The following is a 17,514-nucleotide window of genomic DNA, read 5'->3' on the forward strand; positions in this document are numbered from 1 at the left end:
TAGTCTAACCCTCAGCCAGTTTCTTTTAGGAACAAAATACTTTGGTTGTTAGACTCAATGCATTCCTTTTTATAATTATAATCATAACAAAGCGCTAAACCCACAAGGGTCGTACAGCAAAGAATTCCTTAAGACCCGCTTGTGTCGGGGGTAACCTCAGTAGAAAACACGACTGAAGGATTTTTTTTTTGTTGTTATCTTCAGAAATCTTTCATAAATTTACTGCACTTGCTCAGTAAGATTGTTTATCTTCTGAGAAAAGTTGTTACTGAGAGTTACTTGAAGTACAGTCTCAGATACCTCACTTGGTTGCAGCGATGACTGAAATATACAATTATGGTACAATGCTAGTGCTTATTTACCCAAACAAGTTACTTTTAATTAGGTTGATTTTATTTCTTACATAAATGATCGAGAGACAATAATATAACCCTTAATAGAGCTAAGGATTAAAGTAAAGTTTCAGGCTATATACACTGAAAAATACTCTTCCTAGTGTAGGGGTTTAGGAGAAGCTAGTTGTATTGATCAGTAAGTCTGCTTCCAGTCTTGGTACTTGGTCATTCTCTCTTGTGGGTGGACGTGTGGAGGAGTTGAGAAATGTACTGATAAGAAACAGGTCTGTCTCTAGAAATGTTCCTTCAATTGTATCATTCTGGCTGCTCTTACCAAAGTCACTGCTCTTCTTAGATACTCGGTTATCTTCTTTTATGACTGTGTTGTTGAGAGTTGTGTTAATAAGAACATTTGTCTCTAACGTTATCCATTCAGATGCATTATTCTGGCTACTTTTCATTAAGTCCCTGATCTCCCTAGGATCATGGTCACCCTCTTTTTTGGTTGTGGAGGTGTTGAAAGTTGCGTTGGCAAGAAACAAGTATGTGTCTAATGTTATTCTTTCAGCCGTATCGTTCTGGTTGCTCTTGATGAAGCCGCTTTTCTCCTCCCTAGAAACTTGGTCACCCTCTATTGTGGTCGTGGTGTTGAGAAGTGTGTTGATAAGAAACAGATCCGTTTCTGATGTTATTCCTTCAGTTGTGTTGTTTTGGCTGCTCTTGATCAAGCCGCTGTTCTCCGTAAGAACTTGGTCATCCTCTTTTGCAGGTGTGGCTACTGTTATCGAGGTGTTCAGAGTTGTGTTGATTGGAAGCAGCTCTGTCTCTAATATTGTTCTTTTAGCTGTATCGTTCTTGTTGTTGTCGCTGATGGTGCTATTCTCCTTTTCAGGCAGCCCTACTTGATTAACCCCCTCACGCGTGACATTAATTGGTAAAGATTTTATCACGTAACCAGGTTTGCAGAGTTTAAAATTACTAACACATGCGTCCGAGCAGCAGAGCTCCCATGGATTCTTACAGGAAGAATCATCGATGCAGGGCACTGGCTCTCTGAACTTCTTCTCGGTAATGCATTTCTTGCGGGGAGGCGGACACTGCAGCGGCCCTGACACCTCACGTCCTCCTGTACGAAGAAAATGAAATTCAGTATACTGGTTTGGGAAAATACCACAGGTACATGGCAACCCAAGTATACATGGAGTGACTGAGTGAAAAGAAAGAGTGAACTACAGAGTGATGTAACTGAATGGTTTATACAAGTTACATTTGGCATTACAAGAGGTGATAATATTATCTTAATTTATAGTGTATTTATAGATAATTTTCTCCAGTGTCTGAATACAGCACACAGACTACTAAGCTTAGAGAAGCTTTAGCAGTGAAAAAAAAATTATTTCTTGGAGGAGAAATCCTAAAGCTCCGGTACTTTAAATTACTGACATCGCGGCCAACTCATCACAGAACAAAAGTGAGAATTTAATCATCCTCAAAAATACTAAAAGGTTACAAAAGGCACAGATATGACAGACAAGGTAAAACAAACTTTGGTTTCCGTGCTGCCAGCAGTAATAGCCTGGTTGATCAGGCCCTGATCCACCACGGGCGGCGGGGGCGTTAACCCCCCGAAACCCTCTCCAGGTATGGGGGAGCGCTAAACCCGTGGGGATGCGGGTGGGTGGATGAAAGGTATTCAGGTTTAAATCAGGGTGTCAGCATAGTTGCTGAATCCCCTTACATGTGTCGTATAGATTAGCTGAGCATTATAGTATCATCCATGTGTTTATATAGAAGACCACTTAGGCCGAGTGACTGTATGACGTCACGGGATGCGCATGTGTACGTTCGTACCTCTGCCTCCCTCTCAGTCGGCGCATAGACATCCAGCTAGGCAGTGACAAGGCAGAGGTTGGGCTCCATCTCCCATCACCACAGTCTGACAATATATCGTTACCATCCAACCAGTGTGTCTACCTTCAACCCTCGATATCTCCTTTTAAGAACCCCTACGATAAGGGAACCGGAGCACTGTTCCAGTTCCACAGATCAAGAGCCTCACCAGCGTCAAGAAACCTCTTTCTCTCTCGAGGGGAAACGAAAATATAAAATTTTTATAAACTTAATCCGATAAGAAAATATAAAAAAAGAGATAAATCAAGATGGATAATAAAAAGAATATTGATGAGGTACATAAATAAATAAAAAACACAAGTACATATTATCAGGATAATGTTAGAAGAAAATCTAAAGCGACAAATTTATAAATAATTAAAAAAATAAGAAATGAATTACAAACAAGAGTCAATAATATTAACAGAACAAGCTTAACACCCTCCCTCTCCCCCCATAAAAAAATTGGCGTCAGATTCTTGTAATAATATTAGCGCCAGTTGGTTATAATCATAACCATGATTTTTAAAGCGATGGAACAGTAAGCCAGTGGAAGACCTCGGTCAGATGAGCAAAAGCTCCAGCTGTGGGTCATGATATGACTAAGACCCGCGTCAGGAAACACTTGTCCTGTTTCCTGACGAACATTATACCTACCTGCCAGACTCTGGTATATCACACGTGGAAGAGTTTTGCATATATAGGCTGGCAAGAACTGAGGGAACAGGAAGATGGGGTAAAGGAAAGGACAGCCACAGATCAACCACAGCCAACATCAGCCACTGATCAACCACAGCCAACACCAGCCACAGATCAACCACAGCCAACACCAGCCACAGATCAACCACAGCCAACACCAGCCACTGATCAACCACAGCCAACACCAGCCACTGATCAACCACAGCCAACACCAGCCACAGATCAACCACAGCCAACACCAGCCACAGATCAACCACAGCCAACACCAGCCACAGATCAACCACAGCCAACACCAGCCACAGATCAACCACAGCCAACACCAGCCACAGATCAACCACAGCCAACACCAGCCACAGATCAACCACAGCCAACACCAGCCACAGATCAATTACAGCCAACATCAGCCACTGATCAACCACAGCCAACACCAGCCACAGATCAATTACAGCCAACATCAGCCACTGATCAACCACAGTCAACATCAGCCACAGATCAATTACAGCCAACATCAGCCACTGATCAACCACAGCCAACACCAGCCACAGATCAATTACAGCCAACATCAGCCACTGATCAACCACAGCCAACACCAGCCACAGATCAATTACAGCCAACATCAGCCACTGATCAACCACAGCCAACACCAGCCACAGATCAATTACAGCCAACATCAGCCACTGATCAACCACAGCCAACACCAGCCACTGATCAACCACAGCCAACACCAGCCACAGATCAATTACAGCCAACACCAGCCACAGATCAACCACAGCCAACACCAGCCACAGATCAATTACAGCCAACATCAGCCACTGATCAACCACAGCCAACACCAGCCACTGATCAACCACAGCCAACACCAGCCACAGATCAACCACAGCCAACATCAGCCACAGATCAACCACAGCCAACACCAGCCACAGATCAATTACAGCCAACATCAACCACTGATCAACCACAGCCAACACCAGCCACTGATCAACCACAGCCAACACCAGCCACTGATCAACCACAGCCAACACCAGCCACAGATCAACCACAGCCAACACCAGCCACAGATCAATCACAGCCAACACCAGCCACAGATCAACCACAGCCAACACCAGCCACAGATCAACCACAGCCAACACCAGCCACAGATCAATCACAGCCAACATCAGCCACTGATCAACCACAGCCAACACCAGCCACATATCAATCACAGCCAACATCAGCCACAGATTATTCACAGCCAACACCAGCCACTGATCAACCACAGCCAACACCAGCCACAGATCAACCACAGCCAACACCAGCCACAGATCAATCACAGCCAACACCAGCCACATATCAATCACAGCCAACATCAGCCACAGATCAATCACAGCCAACACCAGCCACATATCAATCACAGCCAACACCAGCCACAGATCAATTACAGCCAACATTAGCCACAGATCAATCACAGCCAACACCAGCCACAGATCAATCACAGCCAACATCAGCCACTGATCAATCACAGCCAACATCAGCCACAGATCAATCACAGCCAATACCAGCCACAGATCAATCACAGCCAACATCAGCCACAGATCAATCACAGCCAACATCAGCCACAGATCAGTCACAGCCAACATCAGCCACTGATCAATCATAGTCAACACCAGCCACAGATCAATTACAACCAACATCAGCCACAGATCAAATCACAGCCAACACCAGCCACAGATCAATCACAGCCAACATCAGCCACAGATCAATCACAGCCAACATCAGCCACTGATCAATCACAGTCAACATCAGCCACTGATCAATCACAGCCAACATCAGCCACAGATCAATCAAAGTCAACATCAGCCACAGATCAATCACAGCCAACATCAGCCACTGATCAATCACAGTCAACACCAGCCACAGATCAATTACAGCCAACACCAGCCACAGATCAATCACAGCCAACACCAGCCACAGATCAATTACAGCCAACACCAGCCACAGATCAATCACAGCCAACACCAGCCACTGATCAATCACAGTCAACACCAGCCACAGATCAATCACAGCCAACACCAGCCACAGATCAGTTACAGCCAACATCACCCACAGATCAATCACAGCCAACACCAGCCACAGATCAATCACAGTCAACACCAGCCACAGATCAATCACAGCCAACACCAGCCACAGATCAATCACAGCCAACACCGGCCACAGATCAATTACAGCCAACATCAGCCACAGATCAATCACAGCCAACACCAGCCACAGATCAATCACAGTCAACACCAGCCACAGATCAATCACAGCCAACACCAGCCACTGATCAATCACAGCCAACACCAGCCACAGATCAATCACAGCCAACACCAGCAACAGATAAATCACAACCAACACCAGCCACAGATCAATCACAGCTAACACCAGCCACAGATCAATCACAACCAACATCAGCCACAGATCAATCACAGCCAACACCAGCCACAGATCAATCACAGTCAACACCAGCCACAGATCAATCACAGCCAACACCAGCCACAGATCAATCACAGCCACCATCAGCCACAGATCAATCACAGCCAACACCAGCCACAGATCAATCACAGTCAACATCAACCACAGATCAATCACAGCCAACACCAGCCACAGATCAATTACAGCCAACATCAGCCACAGATCAATCACAGCCAACACCAGCCACAGATCAATCACAGTCAACGCCAGCCACAGATAAATCACAACCAACACCAGCCACAGATCAATCACAGCCAACACCAGCCACAGATCAATTACAGCCAACATCAGCCACAGATCAATCACAGCCAACACCAGCCACAGATCAATCACAGTCAACACCAGCCACATATCAATCACAGCCAACACCAGCCACAGATCAATCACAGCCAACACCAGTCACAGATCAATCACAGCCAACACCAGCCACAGATTAATCACAGCCAACACCAGCCACAGATCAATCACAGCCAACATGAGCCACAAATCAGTCACAGCTAACACTGACACCAGCCACAGATCAGTCACAACTAACACTAACACCAGCCACAGATCAGTCACAGCTAACACTAACACCAGCCACAGATCAGTCACAGCTAACACTGACACCAGCCACAGATCAGTCACAGCTCAGTCACAGGTAACACTAACAGCAGCCACAGATCAGTCACAGCTAACACTAACACCAGCCACAGATCAGACACAGCTAACACTAACACCAGCCACAGACCAAAAACACCATAACAAATATTATTAAGTTATTGATGGTAAGCCACACACACACACACACACACACACACACACACACACACACACACACACACTCACACACACACTCACACACACACACACACACACACTCACACACACACACACACACACACACACACACACACACACACACACACACACACACACACACACACACACACACACACACACACACACACACGCCAAGATGTTGGATGTGGTACTGGAAAACCTCATTCACCAACATGTTAAGGATACTACCAGAGTGAGAGGAGAGGATGAACCAGCAAGATTGGACCTTGTGTTCACCCTGGGCAGTTCAGACATTGAGGACATCACATATGAGAGTCCCCTAGGAGCTAGTGACCACGTGGTTCTGTGCTTTGAATACATAGTAGAGTTACAAGTGGAGAGAGTAACAGGAGTTGAATAGGAAAAGCCAGACTATAAAAGAGGGGACTACAAAGGTTTGAGGAATTTCCTGCAGGAGGTTCTGTGGGACAGAGAACTGGCAGGAAAGCCAGTAAATGAAATGATGGAATATGTAACAACAAAATGCAAGGAGGCAGTGGAAAGGTTTATTCCCAAGGGCAACAGAAACAATGAGAAGACCAGAACGAGCCCCTGGTTTACCCTACGGTGTAAGGAGGCTAAAACAAAGTGCAGTAGAGAATGGAAAAAGTACAGAAGGCAGAGAACACATGAAAATAGGGAGATTATTCGCAGAGCCAGGAACGAGTATCACAGGTAAGGAGGGAGGCCCAGCGACAGTATGAAAATAACATAACATCGAAAGTCAAGACTGACCCTAAATTGTTGTATAGCCACATCAGGAGGAAGACAACAGTCAAAGACCAGGTGATCAGACTGAGGACAGAAGGTGGAGAACTCACAAGAAATGATCAGGAGGTATGTGAGGAGCTAAACAGGAGATTTAAGGAAGTTTTTACAGTAGAGACAGGAAGGGCTCTGGGAAGACAGTCCAGAAGGGAACATCAAGAGGGAATATACCAACAAGTGTTGGATGACATACCAACAACCGAGGAGGAGGTGCAGAAGTTGCTAAGTGACCTTGATACCTCAAAGGCGATGGGACCAGACAACATCTCCCCATGGGTCCTTAGAGAAGGAGCAGAGATGCTGTGTATGCCCCTAACCACAATCTTCAACACATCCCTTGAAACTGGGCAACTACCTGAGAAATGGAAGACAGCAAAAGTAGTCCCCATATTTAAGAAAGGAAACACAAACGAGGTACTAAACTACAGACCTGTGTCTCTGACATGTATAGTATGCAAAGTCATGGAGAAGATTATCAGGAGGAGAGTGGTGGTACACCTAGAACGGAACAAGATTATAAATGAAAACCAGCATGGGTTCATGGAAGGCAAATCCTGTGTCACAAACCTTCTGGAGTTTTATGACAAGATAACATAAGTAAGACACGAGAGAGAGGGGTGGGTTGATTGCATTTTCCTGGACTGCAGGAAGGCCTTTGACACAATCCTCACAAGAGATTAGTGCAGAAGCTGGAGAATCAGGCGCATATAACAGGGAGGGCACTGCAATGGATCAGGGAATACCTGACAGGGAGGCAACAACGAGTCATGGTGTGTGGAGGGGTATCACAGTGGGCGCCTGTGACGAGCGGGGTCCCACAGGGGTCAGTTCTAGGACCAGTGCTATTTTTGATATATGTGAACGGCATGATGGAAGGAATAGACTCTGAAGTGTCCCTATTTGCAGATGATGAGAAGCTGATGAGAAGAATTAAATCGGATGAGGATGAGGCAGGACTACAAAGAGACCTGGACAGGCTGGACACGTGGTCCAGAAACTGGCTTCTCGAATTCAACCCTGCCAAATGCAAAGTCATGAAGATTGGGGAGGGGCAAAGAAGACCGCAGACAGAGTATAGGCTAGGTGGACAAAGACTACAGACCTCACTCAGGGAGAAAGATCTTGAGGTGACCATAACACCGAGCACGTCACCGGAGGCACACATCAACCAAATAACTGCTGCAGCATACAGGCGCCTGGCACAAGGAATCGTTCAAGACACTGTACACTGTGTATGTTAGACCCATACTGGAGTATGCAGCACCAGTCTGGAACCCACACCTGGTCAAGCACGCCAAGAGGTTTGCAACAAGGCTAGTTCCAGAGCTCAGGGAAATGTCGTACGAGGAAAGGCTGAGGGAAATCGGACTGACGACACTGGAGGACAGAAGGGTCAGGGGAGACATGATAACGACATACAAGATACTGCGGGGAATAGACAAGGTGGACAGAGACAGGATGTTCCAGAGAGGGGACAAAGAAACAAGGGGTCACAATTGGAAGCTGAAGACTCAGACGAGTCACAGGAACGTTAGGAAGTATTTCTTCAGTCACAGAGTCGTCAGGAAGTGGAATAGCCTAGCAAGTGAAGCAGTGGAGGCAGGAACCATACATAGTTTTAAGAAGAGGTATGACAAAGCTCAGGAAGCAGAGAGGGAGAGGACCTAGTGGCCATCAGTGAAGAGGCGGGGTCAGGGGCTGAGTCTCGACCTCTGCAACCACAATTAGGTGAGTACAATTAGGTGAGTACACACACACACACACACAGACACACACACACACACACACACACACACACACACACACACACACACACACACACACAATACGCAGCACCAGTCTGGAACCCACATCTGGTCAAACATGTCAAGAAATTAGAGAAAGTGCAAAGGTTTGCAACAAGGCTAGTTCCAGAACTAAGGGGAATGTCCTATGAAGAAAGGTTAAGGGAATTCAGTCGTCTGACAACACTGGAGGACAGGAGGGTCAGGGGAGAAATGATAACGACATACAAAATACTGCATGGAATAGACGAGGTGGACAGACCGGATGTTCCAGAGATGGTACACAGAAATAAGGGGTCACAATTGGAAGCTGAAGACTCAGATGAGTCAAAGGGATGTTAGGAAGTATTTCTTCAGTTATAGAGTAGTTAGGAAGTGGAATAAGCTGGCAAGCAATGTAGTGGAGGCAGGAACTATACATAGTTTTAAGACGAGATGTGATAAAGCTCATGGAGCAGGGGGAGAGAGGACCTAGTAGTGGTCGGTGAAGAGGCGGGGCCAGGAGCTGAGTCTCGAATCCTGCAACCACAATTAGGTGAGTACAATTAGGTGAGTACACACACACACACACACACACACACACACACACACACACACACACACACACACACACACACACACACAGGCAGAACTACAAAGGGATCTGGACAGGCTGCAGACCTGGTCCAGCAATTGGCTCCTGGAGTTCAATCTCACCAAGTGCAAAGTCATGACGATTGGGGAAGGGCAAAGAAGACCGCAGATGGAGTACAGTCTAGGGGGCCAGAGACTACAAACCTCACTCAAGGAAAAAGATCTTGGGGTGAGTATAACACCAGGCACATCTCCTGAAGCGCACATCAACCCAATAACTGCTGCAGCATATGGGCGCCTAGCAAACCTCAGAACAATATTCCGATATCTTAATAAGGAATCGTTCAGGACTCTGTACACGGTGTACGTTAGGCCCATATTGGAGTATGCGGCACCAGTTTAGAACCCACACCTAGACAAGCACGTAAAGAAACTAGAGAAAGTGCAGAGGTTTGCAGCAAGACTAGTCCCAGAGCTAAGAGGTATGTCCTACGAGGAGAGGTTAAGGGATATCAACCTGACGACACTGGAGGACATGAGAGATAGAGGGGACATGATAATCTCAATAGTAGTACCAGTTACCAGTAACCAGTGTACCAGTAGATGACTCACTACCAACCATTCTGTGAATCACTGATTGTTATGTTGCTGCTGACCATAGCATGATTTCAAACACCGCTCACCCTGTAGGCACTTGTGGGTCAGTCTAAGACAGGGAGTAGAGAGAGACAGGTCGGCTGTTGGCGCTTCCCATACTTTCCATTATATTATACGTACTACCAGCCTACGTGAGTATTCTTACCCCATCCACATTATCGAAAACCCACATGACAAGGGATGTTAGGAAGTATTTCTTCAGCCACAGAGTAGTCAGGAAGTGGAATAGTTTGGGAAGCGATGTAGTGGAGGCAGGATCCATGCATAGCTTTAAGCAGAGGTATGATAAAGCTCACGGTTCAGGGAGAGTGACCTAGTAGTGACCAGTGAAGAGGCAGGGCCAGGAGCTTGGACTCGACCCCTGCAACCTCAACTAGGTGAGTACAACTAGGTGAGTACACACACACACACACACACACACACACACACACACACTTCTTCCCCACAACAAACCCCCCTCCCTCCCCAGAACAAACACCCCTCCCTCCCCACAACAAACTCCCCCCTCCACACAGCACTCTTGGCAGAAGCTCTTTCTTCTGTGGAAAAGAAACATGGGACACCAGAAACCCAGATGGAAAACCAGAGGAATGGTGGATGAAACGAGGGGTGGATCTGGGAGAGAAGACTGGGAGGCAGAGCTCACGAGAAGAGAGGAGGAGTGGGGGAGGAAGCTGAAAGAGCTCGGCAAGAAACTGGAAGAGAAAATAGCTAAGGAGAGGAGGAAATGGGAATTACAAATCACAGCAGCTGAAGCTAAGATAAAGAGCTTAGTAGAAGAACTAAAAAGTCTGAAACAGCCTAAAGAACCAAAGGACAGTACAGCCATGACACCAAGAACTGCTACAGCAGTCACCGATGAAGAGACAGTAGGAAACAAAGGAGATATACTGTATGCGATGACTCTATCAGACCCAAGGGTGGCCCGGGAATAGGCAGGGAGAACAGAAGGAACTAATGAGGGGACTAAAGACAATGAAGGAGCTAGGCTATACACAGAGGCTCTAATGGACAACTGCATGTCCAGGAACAGATAAGCACAGGGGTACCAGATAAGGAAGAGACAGTAGGAAGCAATGTATCAATGACAGGAATTAATTCATATCAGAGGATGCTCAGGGAAGTACAGTGGGAGGACGAAAGAGAGAGGACCGTTTTTGTCTATGGACTCCAAGAAGTAGATGGGGAAACTTATTAGCAAGGAAACAGGAGGAGAAAAAAAATGATTGAAAGCATCATGAAAGCAATAGGAGAGGACAACATGACCTAGCTGACAAATTTTCAGAGAATTGGGTGGGTTGCGAGAGGAAAAAAGCATCCAGTCAAAGTGATTTTCAAGGCAGAGTCAGCTTGAAACTGGATCCTGCAGGGACAATCAGGAGTTCCAGAGTGTGTACCTGGACCGAGGCGGAACACAAGAAGAAAGGATGATACTGAAAGAGAGGGTGCAACGTCGCAAGGAGGAATGGGAGGCAAGGAAGCTGGAAAGCAGGAGAAATCAGGCCCAGGTGGAAGAACAAACACAACCCCCTCCTGTACCACCCACAGAAGGAGCATAACCATAACAGTCCCAAAGTAATCAAACAACCTAACCCAAAACCCACTCACTGTACCCTCTGCCCCATCCCCCTCAGCACAAACCCCACCCCCACAGAAACCCACAGTAACCCACACATCCCCCTCAGCTCAAACCCCACCCCCACAGAAACCCACAGTAACCCACACAATGTACCCTCTCCCCCATCCCTCTTCACCACAAACCCCACCCCCACAGTAACCCACAGCAACCCACACACTGTACCCTCTATCCCCATCCCCCTCACCACAACCCCCACTGTAACCCCCATAGGCCCTCTCCCCCATCCCTCTCACCACAACCCCCACCCCCACTGAAACCCCCCATAGGCCCTCTGCCTCCACCTCACACCACAGACCCCACCCCCACACCACAGACCCCACCCCCACAGCAACCCCCTGTAGGCCCCTGCCAGGGCACCTGCTCCCTTTAACCCACCTTTCTCCCCAGACCACAGTTATAGAAAAGAAGTTGAATTTTTGGTACACGAAAGAGGATGGAATAACGAATAAATGTGAGGAGTGGCATGAAAGAATCAAGGAGATGTTCCCAGACATTGTGGTGGTTACAGAAACAAAACTCACTGGGATAATAACGGATGCAATCTTCTGACCGGGATATCACGAGAAGAGAGGAGGAGTGGGGAAGGAGGATGAAAGAGCTCGGCAAGAAACTGGAAGAGAAAATAGCTGAGGAGAGCAGGAAATGGTAATTACAAATCGCAGCAGCTGAAGCTAAGATACAGAGCATAAAGATACAAATCACAGCAGCTGAAGCTAAGATACAGAGCTTCCATTCCTTCCATTTCTTGATAACCCCGGTGGGATTATCAAGAAATGGAAGGAATGGACGAGATTGGAGAAAGGGATTACATAGTAGGTTCAGTTCAGTCAGGGGAACACAAGGTAGTCATTGCAGTGATGTATAACCCACCACAGAACTGCAGGAGGCCAAGAGAGGAATATGATGAGTGCAACAGAGCAATGGTAGACACACTAGCTGAGGTGGCAAGAAGGGTTCACTCGAATAGAGCAAAATTACTGGTCATGGGCGACTTCAATCACAGGGAGATTGATTGGGAAAACCTGGAGACACACTGGGGTCCTGAAACATGGAGAGCCAAGATGATGGATGTGGTGCTGGCAAACCTCATGCACCAACATGTTAGGGACACTGTCATAGAGAGAGGGGAGGATAAACCAACAAGACTGGACATTGTGTTCACCCTGAGTAACTCAGACATTGAGCATATCACATATGAAAGGCCCCTTGGAGCTAGTGACCACATGGTTATGAGCTTTGAATACATCATGGAGCTAAAACTGGAGAGGGTAACAGGGGTAGAAAGGAAAAAGGCAAACTATAAAAAGGGGGACTACACAGAAATGAGGACCTTCCTGCAGGAGGTTCAGTGGGAACACGAGTTGGTAGGAAAATCACTAAACAAAACGATGGACTTCGTTACAACAAAATGCAAAGAGGCAGTGGAAAGGTTTGTTCCCAAGGGTAACAGAAATAATGGGAAGGAGAGAACGAGCCCTTGGTTTACCCGAAGGTGTAGGGAGGCAAAAACTAAGTGCTCTAGAGAATGGAAAAAGAACAGAAGGCAAAGGACCCAGGAAAATAAAGAGATTAGTCGCCGAGCCAGAAACGATTATGCACAGATAAGGAGGGAGACGCAGCGGCAGTATGAAAACGACATAGCATTGAAAGTCAAGTCTGACCCGAAATTGCTTTACAGCCGCATCAGGAGGAAGACAACAGTCAAGGACCAGGTAATCATGCTGAGGAAAGAAGGTGGGGAGCTCACAAGAAACGACCAAGAAGTATGTAAGAGCTCAACATGAGATTTCAGGAAGTATTTACAGTGGAGGCTGAAGGGACACTGGGAAGCCAAAACAGTGGGGTACATTAACAAGGGATATACCAACAAGTGTTGGATGAATTATACACAACTGAGGAGGAGGTGGAGAAGCTCCTAAGAGACCTTGATACCTCAAAGGCGGTGGGACAGAACAATATCTCTCTGTGGGTCCTTAGAGAGGGAGCAGAGACACTACGTGTTACCTGGAGTTTACCTGGAGAGAGTTCCGGGGGTCAACGCCCCCGTGGCCCGGTCTGTGACCAGGCCTCCTGGTGGATCAGAGCCTGACCAACCAGGCTGTTACTGCTGGCTGCACGCAAACCAATGTACGAGCCACAGCCCGGCTGGTCAGGTACCGACTTTAGGTGCTTGTCCAGTGCCAGCTTGAAGACTGCCAGGGGTTTGTTGGTAATCCCCCCTTATGTATGCTGGGAGGCAGTTGAACAGTCTCGGGCCCCTGACACTTTTTGTATGGTCTCTTAACGTGCTAGTGACACCCCTGCTTTTCATTGGGGGGATGTTGCATCGTTTGCCAAGTCTTTTGCTTTCGTAGTAAGTGATTTTCGTGTGCAAGTTCGGTACTAGTCCCTCTAGAATTTTCCAGGTGTATATAATCATGTATCTCTCCCGCTTGCGTTCCAGGGAATACAGGTTCAGGAACCTCAAGCGCTCCCAGTAATTGAGGTGTTTTATCTCCGTTATGTGCGCCGTGAAGGTTCTCTGTACATTTTCTAGGACAGCAATTTCACCTGCCTTGAAAGGTGCTGTTAGTGTGCAGCAATATTCCAGCCTAGATAGAACAAGTGACCTGAAGAGTGTCATCATGGGCTTGGCCTCCCTAGTTTTGAAGGTTCTCATTATCCATCCTGTCATTTTTCTAGCAGATGCGATTGATACAATGTTATGGTCCTTGAATGTGAGATCCTCCGACATGATCACTCCCAGGTCTTTGACGTTGGTGTTTCGCTCTATTTTGTGGCCAGAATTTGTTTTGTACTCTGATGAAGATTTAATTTCCTCGTGTTTACCATATCTGAGTAATTGAAATTTCTCATCGTTGAACTTCATATTGTTTTCTGCAGCCCACTGAAAGATTTGGTTGATGTCCACCTGGAGCCTTGCAGTGTCTGCAAAGGAAGACACTGTCATGCAGATTCGGGTGTCATCTGCAAAGGAAGACACGGTGCTGTGGCTGACATCCTTGTCTATGTCAGATAAGAGGATGAGGAACAAGATGGGAGCGAGTGCTGTGACTTGTGGAACAGAGCTTTTCACCGTAGCTGCCTCGGACTTTACTCTGTTGACTACTACTCTCTGTGTTCTGTTAGTGAGGAAATTATAGATCTATCGACCGACTTTTCCTGTTATTCTTTTAGCAAGCATTTTGTGCGCTATTGTGCCATGGTCACACTTGTCGAAGGCTTTTGCAAAGTCTGTATATATTACATCTGCATTCTTTTTGTCTTCTAGTGCATCTAGGACCTTGTCGTAGTGATCCAATAGTTGAGACAGACAGGAACGACCTATTCTAAACCCATGTTGCCCTGGGTTGTGTAATTAATGGGTTTCTAGATGGGTGGTGATCTTGCTTCTTAGGACCCTTTCAAAGATTTTTATGATATGGGATGTTAGTGCTATCGGTCTGTAGTTCTTTGCTATTGCTTTATTGCCCCCTTTGTGGAGTGGGGCTATGTCTGTTGTTTTTAGTAACTGTGGGACGACCCCCGTGTCCATGCTCCCTCTCCATAGGATGGTAAAAGCTTGTGATAGGGGCTTCTTGCAGTTCTTGATGAACACGGAGTTCCATGAGTCTGGCCCTGGGGCAGAGTGCATGGGCATGTCATTTATCGCCTGTTCGAAGTCATTTGGCGTCAGAATAACATCAGATAGGCTTGTGTTAACCAAATTCTGTGGCTCTCTCATAAAAAATTCATTTTGATCTTCGACTCTCAGACTGGTTAGTGGCTTGCTAAAAACTGAGTCATATTGGGACTTGAGTAGCTCACTCATTTCCTTGCTGTCATCTGTGTAGGACCCATCTTGTTTAAGTAGGGGCCCAATACTGGACGTTGTTCTCGACTTTGATTTGGCATAGGAGAAGAAATACTTTGGGTTTCTTTCGATTTCATTTATGGCTTTTAGTTCTTCCCGCGATTCCTGACTCCTATAAGATTCCTTTAGCTTAAGTTCGATGCTTGCTATTTCTCTGACCAGTGTCTCCCTACGCATTTCAGATATATTGACCTCTTTTAGCCGCTCTGTTATTCTTTTCCGTCGCCTGTAAAGGGAGCGCCTGTCTCTTTCTATTTTACATCTACTCCTCCTTTTTCTTAGAGGAATAAGTCTTGTGCATACATCGAGTGCCATCGAGTTAATCTGTTCTAGGCATAAGTTGGGGTCTGTGTTGCTTAGTATATCTTCCCAGCTTATATCGGTTAGGACTTGGTTTACTTGGTCCCACTTTATGTTTTTGTTATTGAAGTTGAATTTGGTGAATGCTCCCTCGTGACTAATCTCATTATGTCGGTCTGGGGCTCCGCGCATGCATGTCTGAACCTCAATTATGTTGTGATCTGAGTATATTGTTTTTGATATGGTGGCATTTCGTATCAGATCATCATTGTTAGTGAAGATGAGGTCTAGTGTATTCTCCAGTCTAGTAGGCTCTATTATTTGCTGGTTTAAATTGAATTTTGTGCAGAGATTTAAAAGCTCGTGTGAGTGTGAGTTTTCATCAGAGCTGCCTCCTGGTGTTATTACTGCAACAATATTATTTGCTATATACCTCCATTTTAGGTGCCTTAAGTTGAAATCCCCCAGGAGCAAGATGTTGGGTGCAGGAGCTGGCATATTTTCCAGACAGTGGTCAATTTTTAACAGCTGTTCATGGAATTGCTGGGATGTTGCATCCGGAGGCTTGTAGACTACCACAATGACTAGGTTTTGGTTCTCGATCTTTACTGCTAAAACTTCCACTACATCATTTGAGGCATTTAGCAGTTCTGTGCAAACAAGTGACTCTGCAATGTACAGGCCAACACCCCCCTCCCCCTTTTTGCCTGTTCACTCTGTCGCATCTGTATAGGTTGTAACCTGGGATCCATATTTCGTTGTCCAAGTGGGTCTCAGTGAAATCCACGAACATTGCCTTTGCCTCTGCAAGCAGTCCACGGATGAAAGGTATTTTGTTACTTGTTGCTGGCTTTAGACCCTGTATATTTGCAAAGAAGAATGTCATCGGACTGGGCAACTACGAAGCACTAAATTATAGACCAGTGTCACTGACGTGTATAGTATGCAAAGTCATGGAGAAGATTATCAGGAGGAGAGTGGTGGAGCACCTGGAGCGGAACAAGATTATAAACAATAACCAGCACGGAATCATGGAAGGCTAATCCTGTGTAACAAACCTACTAGAGTTTTATGACAAGGTAACTGAAGTAAGAAATGAGGTGGAGGGGTGGGTTGATTGCATTTTCTTAGACTGCAAGAAGGCCTTCGACACAGTTCCTCACAAGAGATTAGTACAGAAGCTGGAGGAACAGGCACATATAACAGGAAGGACGCTGCAATGGATCAGAGAATACCTAACAGGGAGGCAACAGCGAGTCATGGTCTGTGATGAGGTATCACAGTGGGCACTGGTGACGAGCAGGGTCCCACAAGGGTCAGTCCTGGGATCAGTGCTATTCTTGGTATATGTGAATGACATGAAGGAAGGTGTCATGTGTGGGGCTCGAAACGTGGATTGGGTAAGAACACTCACGTAGGTTGGTTAGTACGTATAATTATGACGGAAAATATGGGAAGCACAGGCCCGCCGTGCCTCTCTGCTCTATCTTCAAAACTGACTCCCCAGTGAAGCCTAGGGGTGAGCGGCATTCAAAAACATGCTATAGTCAGCAGCAACATGAATATCAGCCAGTGATTCATACAGACGGATGGTAGTGAGTCATACTATTGGTAACTGGTTACTGGTAACTGGTACTACTGGGAACTGATACTACTGAGAAAGGGACTGACTCAGAAGTGTCCCTGTTTGCAGATGATGTGAAG

At 46.4% G+C, this 17,514-nt stretch overlaps 1 protein-coding gene across 2 annotated transcripts in view; it reads right to left on the reverse strand.

The window, feature by feature from the left end:
- Positions 1-375: 375 nt before the first annotated feature.
- LOC128685323 (uncharacterized) overlaps positions 376-17,514 on the reverse strand; it is a 31,524-nt gene continuing 14,385 nt past the window's right edge. For both annotated transcript variants that reach the window (XM_070082972.1, XM_070082973.1), the window contains exon 4: positions 376-1,461. In XM_070082972.1, coding sequence (XP_069939073.1) covers positions 506-1,461 — 956 coding nt within the window. In that variant the 3' untranslated portion in view covers positions 376-505. The remainder of the gene's footprint in view (positions 1,462-17,514) is intronic.

The sequence above is a fragment of the Cherax quadricarinatus genome, chromosome 8 (genome assembly GCF_038502225.1).
Source record: "Cherax quadricarinatus isolate ZL_2023a chromosome 8, ASM3850222v1, whole genome shotgun sequence".
Classification (NCBI taxonomy): domain Eukaryota; kingdom Metazoa; phylum Arthropoda; class Malacostraca; order Decapoda; family Parastacidae; genus Cherax; species Cherax quadricarinatus.